Source organism: Molossus molossus, unplaced genomic scaffold (assembly GCF_014108415.1).
Source record: "Molossus molossus isolate mMolMol1 unplaced genomic scaffold, mMolMol1.p scaffold_m16_p_4, whole genome shotgun sequence".
NCBI classification, from domain to species: domain Eukaryota; kingdom Metazoa; phylum Chordata; class Mammalia; order Chiroptera; family Molossidae; genus Molossus; species Molossus molossus.
The window spans coordinates 31,902,802-31,922,528 of record NW_023425377.1 but is presented as its reverse complement, the minus strand read 5'-3'; the positions used below and the strand labels follow the sequence as shown (position 1 = coordinate 31,922,528).

The 19,727-nt window shown below is 40.9% G+C and overlaps 1 protein-coding gene and 2 pseudogenes across 2 annotated transcripts in view; 2 read left to right on the top strand and 1 right to left on the bottom strand.

Annotated features, from left to right (window-relative positions):
* Positions 1-18,528, bottom strand: part of DIAPH1 (diaphanous related formin 1) — a 98,934-nt gene extending 80,406 nt beyond the window's left edge. For both annotated transcript variants that reach the window (XM_036241317.1, XM_036241318.1), the window contains exon 1: positions 18,412-18,528. In XM_036241317.1, the coding sequence (XP_036097210.1) occupies positions 18,412-18,528 (117 nt within the window). The remainder of the gene's footprint in view (positions 1-18,411) is intronic.
* LOC118615994 lies at positions 14,046-14,823 on the top strand (annotated as a pseudogene).
* Positions 18,529-19,363: 835 nt separating the features above from the next.
* On the top strand, positions 19,364-19,673 carry LOC118643548 (annotated as a pseudogene).
* Positions 19,674-19,727: the final 54 nt, after the last annotated feature.

The window sequence follows — 19,727 nt, the reverse complement described above, 5'->3', positions numbered from 1 at the left end:
CATTTCACTTAGTTCTTTTCCTGGGGTTTTGTTCTGTTCTTTCATTTGGGACCTGTTTCTTTGTCTCCTCATTTTGGCTGCCTCCCTGTGTTTGTTTCTATGTATTACTTAATAAGAGGTATGGGGCTAGCTGAGACCAGATGCTGCTTGTTTGAAAGAATTTAGGAAAACCTGAAGCAGGATCCAAGACAGGCCAATCCTATGGTTAAGGATCCAAGACAGGCCAATCCTATGGTTAAGCAAGTGGCAACAGCTTGGGTGGGCCTGAAAGTTGAGTGGGGCGGGGCCTCAGGGAATCACCGGGGTGGGGCAAACAGTGTGAGGCAGGTTGCTGGAGTCCCAGATATGGCAGCTGTCTGCTGCCCCAGGGAAGGGCTCACCAAAGGAACAAAGGCCTCTGACAGCACTTCTGTCCTGGAGAAAGCCCCCTCTCCAGCCCTTGCTCCAATGCCAAAGAGCTCAGTTCTTCCCTGTATGTCTCTGGTGCCCTTCCAGCTGCCTTCCCTCCAAGCTTAGAGGGAGAGAGTCCGATAAGTCCATGTGCAGGCCCTTTAAGGAGCTGCCTGGGGCTCCAGCTGGGTCAGATTCCCTGAGCCTCAGTTCCTGCTGGTTTTTCCAGCCAGAAGTTATGGGGACTTCTCTTCCTGGCACTGCAACCCTGAGCTGGGTGCCTGGTATGGAATGGGGACCCCTCGGTCCTCAGGGAGGACATTCCCAGCCGAGGTATCCTCCTGATTTTTATCCGCCACACGTGGGTGTGGGACCAGCCTGTCCACCTCCGCCCCTCCTACCAGTCTGGATGTGGCTGCTTCTTTACTTGCGTAGCTGTAGGACTTCCATTCAGCTTTATTTCAGGTGGTTTTGAATGATGGCTGTTCTGTAGTTTAGTTGTAACTTTGGTGTGGTTGTGGGAGGACACGATACCACATTTACCTACGTTGCCATCTTGACCGGAAGTCCTCAAATAAGTACTTTTAAAAATTAGCATCACTATAGGTTTGGAATATCATCCTAAGCACAGTATATGCATTCACTCATTACTTCATTCAAATGAAGGAAACTGAGGAAAAGTGTCAAGTCAAGATCTATGATAGTACAGCATGACTGCCATAGACAGCTCAGTAAACTATCAGACCAAACCTTCAAGGGTAATGTCTTTCCCTATGAATAAGAGCAGGGGACCCTGAGTGGTGCTTCAACCCACATGACATATTTGTTAGTGGTCCTTGGGGAAAATTTTCAATTAGGGAACACAAGTCACCTAGGGAGTCTTCCACCTCCTTTGAAAAGCAATAAACCCTCAGTAAAGACACAGGCTACTTATGGTTAGAATGGAAAGTGTCACTGCAGCCAATGACAATTTTCTTTCAAATCCTAATCTACCTACCAAAGAAGCAGCAGGTCAAGTATCTGTCATTCAGAAGTATACATAACAGAGAGCAGGGTCTGGCTTTAATTCATTTATTTATTCTATCACAGGATTGACATTCAGTTCCTTAGGGTAGTGAGGCAAAAGGTCATAACATGGACTTAAGTTCAATTTCCAATGAATCCTAGTCCAGCTTTGCCACAAAACATGCTACACTTCCAATGAAGTACAGTAAAGGCAGGGTAAGCTTTTCTTTTTATCTACCACAGTGTCAGTCTTCCTATCTTCAGGGATACGTTGTCTCATAGGACCAATGCAACTAGGACTAGAGAATAAATAATGAAATGAATATAAAGCACTTTGTTTTGCAAAGTGCTTTGTAAAAAGTAAATAATATATGAGGATGAAACTTGCTGGTCTCCCTTTAATTCCCACTCCTTATACAGAAATCAATTAGAACTACAGAAAAGAAAGTAATGGATATACTCAAATGTAGAGACCGTTCCCTTCCATTTTCAAGGAATGGCCCAAGAATGACATTGAATGAGTCAATATCTCATCTACCATTTACAGAGAAATAAAATAGATTCTGACATCACTATTTATTGGTGCCAACAGCCTAAACAGGAGTAGTGTAGTACTGAAGCAGCCACTTCAAAAAAGAAAATGAGTATGTCAGAGGAAAGGGAGCCTAATGACAGGGAATATAAAGCTAATTTATATTAAGCTTTTAAAAATATTAAGTCATATAAAGCTAATTTAACATTACAAAGTTAATCATGTTTAAAGAAAAGAAAACTGAAGAGTTGCCAGCAGTCCCTAGGAACGGGGACACCACACTCATGTTCTCCATGATCACGAAGGAAAAAGTGATAAAGGAATAAGTAAGACTCTAGCAGTTCATTCATTTAGTTCCACCCTACCTCAGTAGCCCCATAGCTAAACTCAGTATTGAAGAGTTAAACTAGTTAGAATTCACACAAGAGACAACAGAGGGAACATAGCAGAGGAGAGTGTAAGATCTTCTATTCCTTATTAAAAGAGTTCTTTCAGCCTGACCCTGCCTTCCAGAATCAGTATCTTTTTCCTGATACCACCCAGGGAGTCCTGGAAAATTCCAGGCACTGACATACGTCAAGCGCAGGTTAGAAATGCCATATAAACAGCACTAGGTAACTGTAATCCATTTCTTGTTTCAATAATTTACTTATAGATTTGAAATAATTTCTTTATAAATTAAAAACAACAAACTCAATTTTCCACACAACTGTCTAAAGCTGTTTGTGAGAGTCTGTTTTCCAATAAATCGCATTTCCTGCCTGTAATTAAAAAGAGGAAAAAACTATATGAATATTAGGATTCAATCCTCTGACAGGTCCAAAAGATATTTTAATAATCCTCTAATAGTCTAAGAAGGCAAGTCTCTTGGGGGAACGTTTTGCCTACAGCTCAGCTCATCTTGAAGCCCTGGGACTGGCATAGCCTGCATCCTAGATAGCTGATAGCCTAGAGAGAAGGAAAGTCCACTCAGGTTTCACTATTCCAGCTCAGCAGAACAGGTGGAATCCAGGCTGGGAACACTGCATTCTTCCTACAAATCCATCCAAACAAAATGCCAGCCCTTTGTACGATGAAGCACTCATGCATTGGGCAAACAAGCTGTCAATAAAGAAAGTGCTCAGATTCTGGAAGTCCTGGTTTCCTATCAAGTATCAAAGGTGTGGCAGACAGGCCCATCTCCTTTGCTGTCAGGAAGGAGGTGCACATATAATGTCATCTGTTCAAAGAACAGTAAGCAAAGTTTTCTCCCTTTCAAACATCATATGGTTCTGATAAAACTTTTAGTGTACATATATAGAAAACAATAACTAATGTTAACCTATTTTTCCAAAGTTTCAACATATTTCTCAAGCTCTAAGTACTGATACTTGTTCTTTGCTTTCTAGCTAGGCCTCTCTCTTTACTGCCTGAATTTAGAGAAGATGGTGACTGCTGCTTTAAAAACGGGTGTTGTCCATTCATTTGGAAACAGTGACTCAGGAATGCTGTTTCACAATCTCCGTAGCAACTGTCTTCTCCTATGTTGTGATGTCAATAGAAGGACATCTACTCTTCTTCAAGGGTGGACACCCATCTGACACACCCAAGGCCTGGTAGACAGGAAGTTCCTACAGCTGATACTGCTTCTACGTACAAGCACCAAGTAGGAGTCCACCTTCATTTCTAAATGACGGTTACTCCTTTTTTCTCTCTTCACATCATTCCTGAACACCCAGAAATAATCAGTCTACTGATAATAGCTTAACTGATCCAAAAACTACATTACTACTCAAAAAGCCAGATTTGATCTTATGAAACCCACAATAAACATTTTTCCGACCCTTTACAAAGCTAGATAAGATTTTATTTTGAGAAAATCTTGGGTTGTGGGAAGAGAATGGGTGAAATATCATTATGTCTCAATATCAGAAATATAAACAATAGTTAAAATAAGGTCCTTCTGATACTTCTAGCAGTCATTCTTGTATGGAACTATGTCTAACACAAACATACAGAATTGCATACCAAAGAGACTTCATGTATCATGTATTTTTCTCTTTGGTTCTAACTACTTCAAAATAACTATAATTTCTGGAAAACAAGGTAGGGGATTGTTTTATTATAATTTTATACATATTTATATTTTTTTTAGAAAAATGTGATCAATTTTATAATAAAAATACATTTCCATTTCAAATATAAGTAGCAATTTTCATAGAATAGAAAGCTGGAAAATGTTTATGATACATTATTTTAAAAGCGGAAAGTGTATAAACTGTAAATGCAATACTGTAAAAATATCTGCATAAAGATAATGACTAGAATATTCAAATACGAAGTAAAATAAAAATGAAAAACAGAAATTTGGAATTCTTAAATATTGTTATTTTGAAAACCTATGTATATGTCTTTTCAAAAAAAAGCATAAAATGCCCTGGCCAGTCTTGCTCAGCGGTTAGAGCATCGGCCCGTGGACCAGAGAGTCCCGGGTTCGGTTCCCGCTAAGGGCATGTACCTCGGTTACAATTTGTCCCTGGCCCCAGTTGGGGTTGTGTGGGTGGCAGCCATTTGATGTGTCTCTCTCACATCGATGTTTCTCTTTCTCTCTCCCTGCCGCTCTATCTGAAGATGAATGCAAAAATGTCCTCGGGTGAGGATAAAAAAAAAAACCCATAAACTATTATTCACAAAATATCTAAAAAGCAAAGCATCATCATCCAATTCCCATATTCAAAATGCCCACCAGCCAATATCACTCCAATTTAAATTCAATTTAAAAAATGCCCACCAGGCCCTGGCCGTTTGGCTCAGCGGTTAGAGCGTTAGCCTGAGGACCAAAGAGTCTCGGGTTCAATTCCCAGTTTCTCTCTCCCCCACCCTCCCACTCTATCTAAAAAAAAAAAAAAAAAAAAAATCAATGGTAAAATATCCTCAGGTGAGGATTAAAAAAAAGAAAAAAATGCCCACCAGTATTTACTACTCTCCAGCAGTACTTTGTTTAAGGAAACATTCTGGGAGGGCAGAGTTACAAAAATTAGGGGTGGCAATGCAATTGTGAGAAAGAATAATGAATAGTTAGTGAAGTCTAAAAACTAGTTTACCTAATTATATGATCTTGAGCAATTTAATACCTCTAGGCCTCAGTGTCCTCCTCATTTTGAGATGAGGAGGCTGGGTCAGATCCTTTTGAAAGTCTCTTCTAAAGGCCCTAACAGACTGCTTAGTTACTACTGCTCTTTTTCAGGGCAGCCCAATGCCTGCTGCTTGCCCGATAATGCATATCCTACAGCGGCTTCTCACCACTTCTTCTTGTGGTTTCAATCACAGGAAACAGACGTCACCCATGGGCCTAGAAGTAACGAACAAGCCCTGGCGGATACAAAGAGCTGCCAACTAAGGCCAACTCCCATCTCTTTAACATACAAGAATCAAAAAAATCACTAGAAACCTCTCTGCCTGGTGAGCCTTCATAAAAACTTTCAAAACTAAAAATATCTCTGGAGGCCCCATGCGAGCATGATGAAATAATTTTGGAACAGTCCAAAACCACTTTGCTTCCATGGCCAAATGAAGAAATCGAAGGAACTCCATAGCTATGGGTAGGTATATATGAGGTAAAGGAAAAAAAAATAAAATAAAATAGGACACTCCTATTGCCACTAGCATTTTTTTGTGAAGATCCAGACAAATTCCGAGAGTGTGAAGACTCATCCTTGTCTTCTTTATTTAATATTCTATGTAAACCCTTCTGTAGCCATGAAAGACTGTGGTACTAACAGATTCATATAATATGAAGACTTAGCAATCATTCATTTTAAATGTATGTTAATAATCCCAACAGCACTGGGTCAAATACTGCTCTCATTTATAATGATAACAGTTAGCAGCCCTATACTGTGGAAATTAATGCAGACACTTTTAATCCTATAGACATGTTCTTTCATTAAACACAAGATAAAACTATAAGATACTATCTCTAGAGAAAAGTAATAAACTTTTCTCAAAAGAGTTCTTCTGGTCACGTATGGTTACAGTAGTGGTTCTCTCTGCTTCATAGTTACCTTGGTGAGAGGACTAATGTTTTCAAAACTGTCAATCTCCTGTATTAGACCACAGAAACACAGAGCCTTGAAAATAATCTCAAGATTTCCAAGACTAACATTAAAACTAAAATATATAAAAGGATATTGCTATCATGAGCTAAACATCACCATTGCTCTTAAGCACCTTACAAGCTAGACAGGAGATAAGACCCTCCAGAAAAGATTGATATTCATTCTCTCATCTTTCTCTCTCCCCCTAACCTTCCCTCCCTCTATACAATTTATTTCGCATTCACAAAAGACTAAAGAACACTTCAAATAAGCATGCACTCAAGACCTATACTGTACTGTGCTAGAGGGTGTTTAGAAGAAACAATAGGGCCCAGAGATAGACTCAGATTTTTCACACAGGCATTTCCCACCTGAGCCCACAATTTGGCTAGCTGAAGAATCATATCTTTTTATTTTTTTATTTTTATTTTTTTATCCTCACCCGAGGATATTTTTTTTTTCATTTTTTTGTACAGATAGAGTGGGAGGGGGGGAGAGGAAGGGAGAGAGAGAGAGAAACATCGATGTGAAGGGACACATCGAGTGGCTGCCACCCGCACGACCAACCAGGGCCGGGGACAAACTGCAACCAAAGTACGTGCCCTTAGCGGGAACCGAACCCGGGTCTCTCCGGACCGCAGGCCGACGCTCTAACCGCTGAGCCAAACTGGCTAGGGCGAATCATATCTTTTTAAATCTAATCTCAGACAGCCTGAAAAGAGGGATGTATTAAAACTGATAAGGACTAGAAATTAAACAAACTTAACTCTCTAAACTCCATCTAGGTAGCAGAAATGCTTTGCTGGAACCTTAACACTTAATTAATTCATGTTCTTGGATATGTTGATTTACTAACTGTCACCATGCCACATTCACATGGCCAAAAATTGCATTAACATTCATCATGACATGCTACAAAATGCTAGTTTCCAGTCCTACTTTCTTGAGGTTTCTACAGAAAGAGAACCTAAAAGCCTTTCCCAGGACTAAAATAACCTCTACAAAGCTACTTCACCTTTCTTAAATGGTTTATCTCCCACTAATCCTCTTGACTTCTGTAACCTGGCCATTTCTTTTACTACAGCCACACAGTCATACCTCTGAGCCTCTGTTCACTCTGTTCCCCATCCCATGAAATCCCTTCTCCTCTTCTCTACCAATCCTCTGATTTCCTTTCAGGACCTCTCATATCCCCCATCTTGTATGAAGCAAATAAGCACTGCCCACAACTCTCTATTTTACAGGAAAAGACCAAGAAAATTGGAGTGACTTGCCCATAGTTCACATGGTTAATCAGTAGTTAAGTCAGACTAAGCATAATATATGGAAAGTATACTGCAGTGGGAGTGGGAGATAACTTAGGACTATAACTAGTTCTAAGTCTAGTTATAAATTTGGACAGATCACTTCTCTAGCCCATGTTTCTTGGTCTATAAATAAGAGGTTTGAATTAAATAATTGTTAGCATTCTTTTCACCTCTAGTAGTCTAAGATTCTAAAACCTAGGTCCTGCCCTGGCCAGTTTGGCTCAGTGGTTAGAGCATCGGCCTGCGGTCCAGAGAGACCCGGGTTCGGTTCCCACTAAGGGCATGTACCTCGGTTGTAGTTTGTCCCCGGCCCTGGTTGGGTCATGTGGGTGGCAACCACTCGATGTGTCCCTTTCACATCGATGTTTCTTTCTCTCTCCCTCCCACTGTATCTGAACAAAATATCAAAAAAGGTCCTCGGGTGAGGACTAAAACAAAAAACAAAACAAACAAAAAATAAATAAATAAATAAAACCTAGGTCCTCTGACTCTCAGTCCAGTCATCTTTTCACTTAATTCTTTCACTTCTCTGAATTTCTACAGCTTTTAAAGCATATGCTCATGGCCTTAGAGCTTTTCCTACCCATTCTTCTACAAATGTGACTGAGATTATAATCTTCTTCTTTTAATCCTCACCAGAGGATATTTTTCTATTTATCTTCAGATAGAGTTGGAGGGAGGGAGTGAAAGAAACATCTATGTGAGAGGGACACATCAACTGCCTGCCTCCTGCACAACCCCAACCAGGGCCAGGGATGAACAAACCATAACCGAGGTATGGGCCCCTGATCAGAATCAAATCCTTGACTCATTGGTCTGCAGGCCAAAACTCTAACTGCTGAGCCAGACCAGCCAGGGCGGAGATTATAATCTTTTGAAAAGCAAAGGCTGACCATGACAGGACAGCCACATGACTTCTTGATCTTCAGCCTTTTGGATCTAGGGTAGATCCTTATAGATTCAGACAAATAAGAGAAACTATTCTTTATTTTTATCCTCACTCGAGGACATTTTTCCATTTTTTGTTCAGACAGAGCGGGAGGAAGAGAGAGGAAGAGAGAGAGAGAGAGAAACATCGACATGAAAGGGACACATCGAATGGCTGCCACCCACACAACCCAACCAGAGCCAGGTACAAACTGCAATCGAGGTACGTGCCCTTAGCGGGAACCAAACCCAGGCCTCTTTGGACCGCAGGCCGACCCTCTAACCACTGAGCCAAACCGGCCAGGGCAAGAGAAACTATTCTTTACTCTTTGCCAGTCATACAGAAAAATCCTAGTTCCCAGTACCTGGATCTCTGTGGTAATATTAATAATTAACCACAGGCAAATAACTGCCAGATCTAAAGAACAATCTTCTGCAGTCCCCAGACTCAGAAGAGACTCTGGAGTTAGCCATTTGCAATCCTTACAGACAAGTGTCAGGGCCATAAAGAGAGGTCTTTAGGAATGCCACGTGCTGATTCTAAAATATAGAAAAGACAACTACAGAGACAGTCTAGCAACAGCTTCCTCCTCCCCACACTCCCTTTGTCAACACTACTTGCTGCTGAAAGCAATTTAAATAACTAAAATTCCTGACAGGTGATGTTTTTTGAGCTGTTCTACTTACAAAAAAAGATAAGGTTACATTTCAAAAAAATAATAATTTAGATAACTTCTTAATAACTCATGAGTCAGGGGAAAATAGATTTTGCATACACTGTAACAGCTACTTACTTTTTCAGGCCTAAGATAAGAAAGGTTTAATTAGGATTCTTACAATGGTTTCAAAGTCTAAATTACTAATGCAAAAAGCAGTTAGGCATTTAGCCACTGCACTTTGTACTTCTAGACCCAATACTTCTTTCCCACCAATTGAACTGCAGAACAGTCCAGTTTTAATAGACTGTAGTTGTCAAAGGACTCTAAAGAGATATCATCAGAATTGTATAAGAAATTCCTAGCAGTGAATACTCTTTTATACTTCAGGTGCAAAAAGTAGACACATGTAAACTGTCAGTACAATGTGGTGAATAAAAATATGATTGTTGCCCCGGCCAGTTTTGCTCAGCAGTTAGAGCACCAGCCCTAGGAGCAAAAGTTGCCGGTTCAATTCCCGACCCCAGATGGGGTTGTGTAGGAGGCAACCAATTGATGTGTCTCTCCCATCGATGTTTCTCCCTACGCTTCCCACTCTCTAAAAAAAATGAAAAAAAGTATATGGGTGGTTGTTTTTTTAGACATCTATCTAGACCTATGTTTGAATTCTGTTCTGTAACCTAAAGAAAGTTGTTTGATCTCAAAGAATTTAATTTAATTACCTATAAAACGGGAATAACAACAGTGCCCTGTTTTATAAGGGTAATATAGAGATTAATGAGATGAATCTATAGCTCTTTAGCACAGCTAGGGTTATAGTAATATGCAACAACTGTTATTACTGTTACTGTTATTATTACTATTCTTATTCCCTGTCCTTCTAGTCTGGAATGAATCAATCTTCCTTTCTATGAAAATGCTGAATATTCATTAATATTTATAGATAGAAAGATTGACATTATACAACCTGTGGAAAATTGAGTATAGGAAAACAAATGTTTTCTAATACCACATAAGATGAAATTACTTCCAGGATAAATAAGATCTCAAAGGTTCCAAAGTACAAGTGAAAATTAAACCCCAAAGAGAATATGTGGAATATAACTTACATATCCACAGTGGAAAATGGAATTTAAGAGCTAAATCTATAAAACTTAAAAGCAAAGAAGAAAATCTTAGTGACCATAATTATAGCAACAATTTTTGAAATATGACAAAAAAAGCAAACAGGAAAAAAATCGATTGGACTTCATCAAAATTAAGCACTTTTGTGTTTCACTAGACATTTTAAAATACACTTAAGAAAACAAAAGGGCAAGTCACAGGAAGAAGAAAATATTTGTAAACCTATATATAACAAAGGACTGGTATTTAGACTATAATAAAATATTTTAAATGGGAAAAATTTTTGAACAGATAGCAAATAAGCACATGAATAGGCTCAACATCATCAGGGAAATGTAAATTAAAGCCACACTGATATAGCATTGTATACCCACCTAAATGGTTAAAATTTTAGACTCACCATACTCATCTACCTAGTAGGTAAGAAACTGAAACTCCTCTATTGCTTGTGAGAATGTAAAACAGTACAACTACTTTGGAAAATAGGAAATTCCTTTAAAAAGTTAAACATAGCCCTACCATATAACCTCGTCATTCCACTCCTAGGTATTTACAAGAGAAAAATGAAGGCATATTCAGATAAAAACTTGTCTGAACGTGCACAGCAAAAACAAAACAACCTAGATACAACCCAAATGCCTACCAACAGGTAAATGAATAAACAAATTATAGTAAATCCATAAAATATACTACTACTCAGCAAAGAAAAAAGGACAAGCTATTAATAAATGTAACAACAGCGGTCAGTGTGGCTCAGTGGTTGAGCGTGAACCCATGCACCAAGAGGTTGCCGGTTTGATTTCCAGTCAAGACACATGCCCAGGTTGTGGGCCCGATCCTTGTGGGGGGCATACAGGTGGCGGCCAATCAATGGTCTCTCATCGATGTTTCTATCTCTCTCTCTTTCCCTCTCACTTTCTTTCTCTCTAAAATCAATAAAGGAAAATAAATAAATAAATAAATAAATAAATGTAAGAACATATAATATACTGAAAGAAGCCAGAAAGAAAGAGTTCATATTGTATAATTCCATTTATATAAACTTCTAAAAAATACAAACTACAGTTACAGAAAGCAAATCAGTGGTTACCTAGGGATGGGAGCACCTTGGCGGGTGGGGGCAGGAGAGATTACAAAGAAACAGAAGGAAACTTTTGAGGGTACTGGTATATTCATTATCTTTACTGTGGTAATAGCTTCACAAATTGTGCACTAAATATATGCCGCTTATTGTATGTTAATTATACATCAATAAAACTATTTTTAAAAAGGGGGCTGGGGCCCTGGCCGGTTTGGCTCAGCGGTTAGAGCGTCGACTGCGGTCCGGAGAGACCCGGGTTCGGTTCCCGCTAAGGGCATGTACCTTGGTTGCAGTTTGTCCCCAGCCCTGGTTGGGTCGTGTGGGTGGCAACCACTCGATGTGTCGCTTTCACGTCGATGTTTCTCTCTCTCTCTCTCCCTCTCACTCTATCTGTCCGGACCGCAGGCCGCTGCTCTAACCGCTGAGCCAAACCGGCCAGGGCCCTCTCACTCTATCTGAACGAAATATCGAAAAATGTCCTCGGATGAGGATAAAAAAAAATAAAAAAAATAAAAAAAAATAAAAAGGGGGCTGGGATAATGTCCAAGGGCTCTATGGCACACAAAAAGGTGAAGACTTCTGAATAAAGTGTGAGAGCCCTGGTCAGTGTGGCTCAGTTGACTGGAGTGTCACAAGGCACATATCCTGGTTTCAGAATCAACCCCCAGTCTAGGCACATGTGGGAGGCAACCAATCCATGTTTCTCTCTCTATCTCCCTCTTCTTCTCTCTAAAAATAAAAATAAAATTTTTTAAAAAGAAATATTACCTTTTTTACAACAACAAAAAGGCAGCTATATCTGAGATGTAGGACCACTATCAAGGTAAACTCCTTGGTTTTCTGTAACCTTTAGGATGAAAGGTTTATAAAATCACCCTCAGTTGAGTCTATAAAGTGTGTTAAATCTTAAAAGAAAACACAAATTTTATGCTTACACACAGTACTATCCCTAAAACAGGAAATAAGTCACATTATCAGAAATCCAGAAAAATAATCCAGGACACCATAAACTCTACCTGTATCTGCTACCCTAACAAAATGCCAAAGTAGCTACTGCCTCAGAACCATTTATAACCACCACCAAGGATAGAATTTAACATTTTCCATGTAAGAATGCTTCCACATAGAGAGGCAGTTTTTTCAATCTTTTCTCTCTAGGTTTCATAGCTTCTAACATATCTGTTCCTCTTATATAATCCCTTTCTATTACTCTAGCTATTCCAAGATCCTCAAATTTACTAAAGGAAATGGAGAATCCAAAATTTCTCCTCTTCCTTCATTCATTTATCCAATTTCCACCCCTTTGCCCCCCGATGTTTCTAACCTACAACTGTAAGGACTGCTGCACTAAGTGGGTGTTTGGGCTTGACTCCAAATTTAAGACTGCCATTCATAGCAAACTATAATAATGAATGGAAGAATCTCAGAGTTGGAAGAATAATGATTCACCAAGTTATCCTGTAATTGGTGGTAAAAATTCATTAAAATACTAGTCTCAATATTTCTTTTTTCCTTCAGTAATTCCTTTACTTCCTTAAAAAAGATTCCTTGATTCTAAAAACTTTGTTTAAAAAAAAAGGTTTAAAAAGGTAAAATATGTTCATAGTCATTAAAATACTCTTTACTTCTCAATTTTAGCCTTGAGGTTTTAAGAAATTTTAGTATCAACACCTTTTACTGCTCAATTCCTCAAAAGCCTGGATTGTTCATGAAACTCGAACCAGACCCTATAGAAGCAGGGAGGGAATAAAAACAAAGAGAGAGGGGATAACAGGCAGTTGGGCAAGGCAAGAACATTGACTTTGTCTCACCTAACCCTAACTAGGAGCAAACATCCATTTTGCTTATTAGTGGTGCATTTTTTCCTAATGCTTTCAAATAAAAGTGATTAGAAATGGGAGGCTCAACATAAAAAATAAAAACTCTTACTACAAAGTCTGTTTCAAAATGGAGATGCTTGTTGTAACTTCAATGATTTCAGCTAACTGAAACATAAATTGAGAGAAAACCCATCTGCATATAGAAGCCCTATAAAATACCTAGTATTTCTTATTAATGAACATGATTTTAACCTGTTCTTCTAAATCATATGTAGTATAACCTTATCTTTTAAGTCTCTGTTACTTTCCACTGAAAATATAACACTCTCCAAGAATAACTTGGCAATCTATTCATAAAATACACCAAGGGCTCTAGGGAATATCAAAAGGTTATTCTATCACACAGGAAATAAAAACGAGTCTATTCTGACCCATATGCCCATCAACAAAGTTAAATCACTTCTCACTTATTTCTATTCTCTTAGTTTTTATAATAAACCATTTATAAGTAATAACATTTTCAGTTCTTTTTATAAAAGTATCCCAATATTTACCAAGTCTCCCAGGGGAGATTTTAATTCTGAGGCATGTAAGATTATCAAGTGGATCCTTGGGCTGTCTTTAAAGATAAGACAAGAGCCCTGGCCAGTTTAGCTCAGCGGTTAGAGCGTTGGCCTGTGGACCAGTCCTGGGTTCGGTTTCTGCTAAGGGCACGTACCTCAGTTGCAGTTTGTCCCCACCCCGGTTGAGGTCATGTAGGTGGCAACCAGTCAATTTGTGTCTCTCTCACATCGATGTTTCTCTCTCTCTTCCCCCATCCCTCCCTCCCACTCTATCTGAAAATAAATGCAAAACATTTCCTCGGTGAAGAAAAAAAAAGACAAGGAAGAAGGGCAGACATTTTTAAGGTATGATCTTGTTATCTCAAGCATCTCAGTAACATTATTATAGGTTTCCCTCCCTTTTTCCAAATTAAGTAATCCCTATGTTTATCATCTTAAAAAAAAAACAAAAACAAAACATATGACTTGTATAAAGTTGTCTGTACAGTCCTTGGTTTTCAGTGACCTTTTGTATTAATGTTAAGATCTCCTTTAAGATCCTTTTGGCTCTCTGAGCTAACACCATGGTGGTAGGCAAGCACAAGCACCTTATGAAAGGCAGCAAAAAGGGATCCAAGAAGAAAGTGGTTGATCCATTTTCTAAGAAAGATGATGTTATGTGAAAGCACCAGCTATGTTTAATGTAAGAATTATTGGGAAAACACTACTCACAAGAACTCAAGGAACCAAAATTGAATCTGATGGTCTCAAGCGTTGTGTTTTTTAAGTGAGCCTAGCTGATCTGCAGAATGATGAAGTTACATTTAGAAAAGTCAAGCTAATTACTGAGGATGTTCAGGACAAAAACTGCCTGACTAATTTCAATGGCATGGATCTCACCTGTGATAAGATGTGCTCTGTGGTAAAAAAAAAATGGCAGACAATGCTTGAAGCTCATGTTGATGTCAAGACTATCAATGGTTATTTGCTTCGTCTGTTCTGTGCTGGTTTTACTAAAAAACACAAAAATTAGATTCAGAAGACTTCTTACAGTCAGCATTAACAGGTCCGCCAAATCCAGAAGATGACAGAAATCATGACCTGAAAGGCGCAAATGACTTGAAAGAAGTGGTCAATAAACTGATTCCAGATAGCATTGGAAAAAGACATAGAAAAGGCTTGGCAATCCATTTATCCACTCCATGATGTTTTTGTTAGAAAAGTCAAAATGCTGAAGAAGCCCAAGTTTGAATTGGAAAACTCATGGAGCTTCATGATGAAGGTAGCAGTTCTGGAAGAGCTAATAGAGATGAGACAGGTGCTAAAGTTGAACAAGATGGTGGATATGAGTTCCCAGTCTAAGAATCTGTTTAAAATTCAGACATTTAATGGTGACAAATAAAAAATCCTATTTGTGATAAATTTTTTTTTTTAAAGATCTCCTTTAAGAGGAGAAGCAGAAATCTGCATGAACAACTCCACTTCTTTTATATTCTCTACTTTCCCAATTATCTGCTTTAAATCCTGCCTGGCATCCTTCACCTTTGACTGCTCTCATTTTGAACAGGAGTCTACACCAAACATACTTTCACTATCACTTTGCTTTTAGAAAGGCATGAAACTGCAACCTGGTACTAATTCAACATAGGCATCCAAAATTAACAAGATTTTTTAAATTTTCTCCTGTTTTCTCTAATCCCACACTGAAATTCATGTTTTACAAAGTTATGCTCCTAGCTGAATCAGGAAGTAATATTCTTTCTTAGAACATATCAATTTCTTTTTTCAAAATTTTTTCCCCTTTATTGATTTTAGAGAGAGAGGAAGGGGGAGGGAGAGAGAGACAGAAACATTGATGAGAGAGAACATCGATTGACTGCCTCCTGCATGCCCCTCACTGGGGATCAGGCCCACAACCTGGGCACGTGTCCTGACTGGGAATTGATCTGGTGACCTTTTGGTGCATACGTCAATGCTCAACCACTGAGCCACACCAGCTGGACAGAACATACCAATTTCTTGATTATGTGAGAAGACATGGAGCCTATAAAATACAGGAATACCCGGCAGCTTCCTAACATCCTGGTTACACTTATTCCCCTTACACATATCAGAAACAGTCTATTTGGCACCCACATTCATCACTGCTGAAAAGTCAGAAAACACTCTTTATTTGGAATTTTTATTTTCCTTCATCTTAAAGACTTCTGAAATGAACTAGAATAATGCTGGAGAAGTGATATGTTCACGGCTCATGAGAAGAGAGACTCATAAAGAATCAAGGGGGAATACCAGGCAGCCTGGCTTCAACGACATGTCAGCATCTCCCACAACCACATTTTTAAAAGATGCCCAACCACTTTTTCAATTTACACTCCATCTTCTTTACACACCACATGCCTCAGAAAGTAAGGGCAGATCTTAGGCAATTTGTGAGCTCTGTGTTCTCATCATTTGAGCTATACTTAGAACCTGCATAAGCCTGGAAAGGTATGTAGCAGCTAAAAGGATTAGTAACCCTTCGGATGCAAACAAATAACCTTCGGGCACACTAGAAACAAACCAGTACAGTTTTATAAAGTACATTCTTCATAGAAAAGGTGGAGGAGGTGAAACAGTTTTGAGTTTACTTTCAGCCTGTAGTTCAAGAAAACTAAGACACTGGGTAACAAAAGCACACCAGCAAGCTCACCCTCTCCACCCACCCACATATACATACACACAGACACAAAGAGACGTTAATTGCAATGCTCCTTCTGGTCTTTCATTTCTAGAGTTTTCATAAAAAGATCAAGAGGAAAAGAGAATTCTGATGCCTTGAGGTATATTATAATTGGCAAATAAAGGGGTTAAGCAGCATTTTTCTCCTGGAAACTTTCCAATCCCCTAGCTATAAATGCAATTCTGCTCCCTACCTGTGCTACATATTGTTTAAAATTTAGCAAGTTAAGGGTTAAGACCAACACCTCAGAAAGGAAAAGAGAACTTGGTTCAGCTCCACCCTCTCTAAAGCAAATAGCAACAACTCTGAGCCAAATCCACTCAGCATATACAAGACTTCATGGACATTCCAAAAAACATGAAAAGAAGTTGTTTCCTCAGGTACCTCACCTTTCAGCACCACTTACACTTAACAGATTTTACACATTTGTGAAACACACAAGTGTTAAATAAAACAAAAGCACATATAAAATTTTATTAAGGACTTGAAAAACATATACAAGGCACAGAGGTCACTATAAATCAGGAGGAATAGGTGGAATTGGGTGAGGAAGGTCAAACAGTACCCATGGCAACAAAATCAAAACAAAAAGATACTGAAACAGAGAGAATATGGGCCCTAGACCTTAAGTCTCCGGAAGAAAGCTCTCTCCCTAGAGAGTCAACTCTTATCCTAAAGAAACAGAGAGAAATGCTGCTTTAGTTACCATAGGGGAGGGTCATCACTACCATTAACCCTACATTTCTTGGGGGGGAAATGTTCTACCAGATAAAAAGTTACTGACAGCCTCTAAGTCACTGAAAAGGACAGTCCAGAAGCACCTGCCTTGCTAGGAATACGTAGGAAGAGATGAGTCACTATTTTTAATTCTGTTTAGTTCTTTCCACATCTCAACCCTCTAGGTCCCAAAGCAACATTTTCTTCCTGACCCTAACACTTTATCAATTTTTTCCCAAAGTTGTGGAACTGGGTCAGAATGCTAAGGGAGATGGGGGTAAGAGAAAAGAGAAAGAAAGAGTAAAGTGTTAGAAGCTATTTGACTAGTAGAAAGAGATACTGAGGTGGGGGCGTAATTACCTAGAAGAGAGGACTAAATAACTAAAATTACAGCTAGCAAATGACTATTAAGGTCCAAGACCCTTTCCCTCAGTAAAAAGCAAACAAATAGCTCCCTGGAGAGAGGAATAAAAAAGATTCATTGTGAGCAAGGGTAATTATATACGATAGGGTTACATGAATATCAATATTCTTTCAGATTCCCATTGGAAGTAATGGGCACCTGAGGAAAGCTATACTCTTCTACAGGTAGGAAAAGGGATGCCAGTCGCCTTGGGGCACAGGAGGTGGCAGAGTTTAGGAGATGGTTATCATGGGAAATGTAAAGAATGAAATTCAATTACTCATAAACTTCTTGGACTTGCAGTCTAACTTCCTCCCCATGGGGGAGGTTTATCACCATCCTAGGTCAAGAAGGGCATAACCATGCGAAGTTCTAACCCCCTGAAAAGTGACAAGCAACAGGGTAAAGTGACAGGTTCTCTGCACAGGGAAATACTGGGAAGAAAATTAACGTCATGCCCAATGACCACAGGACCTGGCCATGAACCCGTTCCGGCAATCGCAAGGACAAACGTTCAAGGCAGGGGGGAGGTACGGCCCAAGTCAGGTAACATTCCTGAGAGGAAGGATTATTAGGTGACACAGGGCTGAGGGCCCAGAGAGAGGGCTGGGCGGAGGAAAGTTAGCAGGTGAAAGCGATCAATCTTAGGGGAAGGAAGTGACCTTTAGGAGAAGCAAATAAAATACCAAAAAGGGGGGGGTGGGAGGAGTAATACGAGAAAATGGACTCAGAAAAGCACAGAGGACCAAGATAGAGAAGGCGTGTTCGGGTAATAGAGGAAGAAGAAAGGAAGCGGGGCTGAGAGGAAAGAGATGGGGCTGAGACCCGCCCGGGCTATGGGGGCGAGGGGCAGAGCGTGCTGGCTGGGGGGTGAAGGAAGCTCCCAGGCTGCCGGGGCAAGAGCCGGGTGACGCCGGGGCTCCCCGAGGTCCAGGAGGGGTAGGAGGTCCCGCTGTGGAGCCCAGGACCCAGCAAAACGAGAAAGGGAGGCGCGGGGGCGGCTCCCTAGAGACAGGCGTGCATCCCAGGAACCGATTGCGGGGATCTCCGGGGTCCAGAGGGCGGTTACCCCGCTGGGCTGAGGGAACGGGGTGGGAAGGACACTCACAAATTTCTTGGATTTGCCGCCGTCGCCGCCCGCCGCAGGCAGCTCGTCCGGGCTCCGGCCCTTCTTCTTGTCCCGGGACCCACGGCCGGGCCCCTGGCCCCCGCCGGGCGGCTCCATGTCCAGGTTCGCGCTGGCTGGTGACCCCGCGCCTACACCGCTCCCGCCCGGCTGATCCCAGCCCGCAGCCGCCGCCGCCGCCGCCCAGCAGCTCCTTAGCCCGCCGCCGCGCCCCGCCTCATTAGCATGCCGGGCTGCGCGCGCCTCATGAATATACAACGGTGACGCCTCGCTCCCGCCTGCCTGCCCCACTTCCGCCCGGACCCGCAGCCCCTACCAATAGATGAAGGGAGGGGGTGGAGGGAAGCCGCGGAAGCGCGCTACCTGCCCGGCGGGCCTAACCATTCAGACCCACGTGGGGGGTGACGAGTGGGCGGTGCAACCTCTCTGTGGCCGCATTCGCGAACGTCGCCCTCTGCTGGTGGAAGCAGTACAGCCTCCCCTCTCCCACGCAGTGCCCACGTGGCTGTAAAACCTGGACCCTCTCATTCCCCAAACTAGAATATTATCTGAACCAAAAATCGCAGGAGAGACTTATCTTGCATGAGACTACAAAAAATATAGTGCCGGGCTTTCAGGGATAATATAGTTTTCATGTGTGCAGTATCTATAGAGTACATGAAAAAAAAAAAGTGACATCTATCCTTTATTAAAAGCTATGTGCCAAAAACAGAACATGGTCTAAGGCAAGTGTTAGATGGAAATTGACAAGCCCTGAAGTTAGATTCCCTAGCTTTGAATCCCAGGTCTGCTACTTTCTAGTTGTTTCTAATGCAGAAAAACTAGTTATTGCCAGTGTGCGCTTAAACAGTAATAATGCACTTGCTCTACACCAGGCACTATATAAAACTCTCTATGTGCCTTCTGCCGCCACAGCCACTGAGGAACAGCAGCCATGGCTCTGCACTACCCGATGGCCGTGGGCCTCAACAAGGGCCACAAGGTGACTAAGAACTGAGCAAGCCAAGGCACAGCTGCCGCCGTGGGCGCCTCACCAAGCACACCAAGTTCGTGTGGGACATGATCTGAGAGGTATGTAGCTTTGCCCCCTTTGAGCAGCCTTGGAGCTGCTCAAGGTCTCTAAGGACAAGAGGGCCCTGAAATTCATCAAGAAAAGGGTGGGGACACACATCCGTGCCAAGAGGAAGAGAGAGAAGCTGAGCAATGTCCTTGCAGCCATGAGGAAGGCAGCAGCCAAGGACTGAGCTCCATCCCCTGTGTAATAAAATCTGTTCAGAAAAAAAAAGAAAAAAACTCTC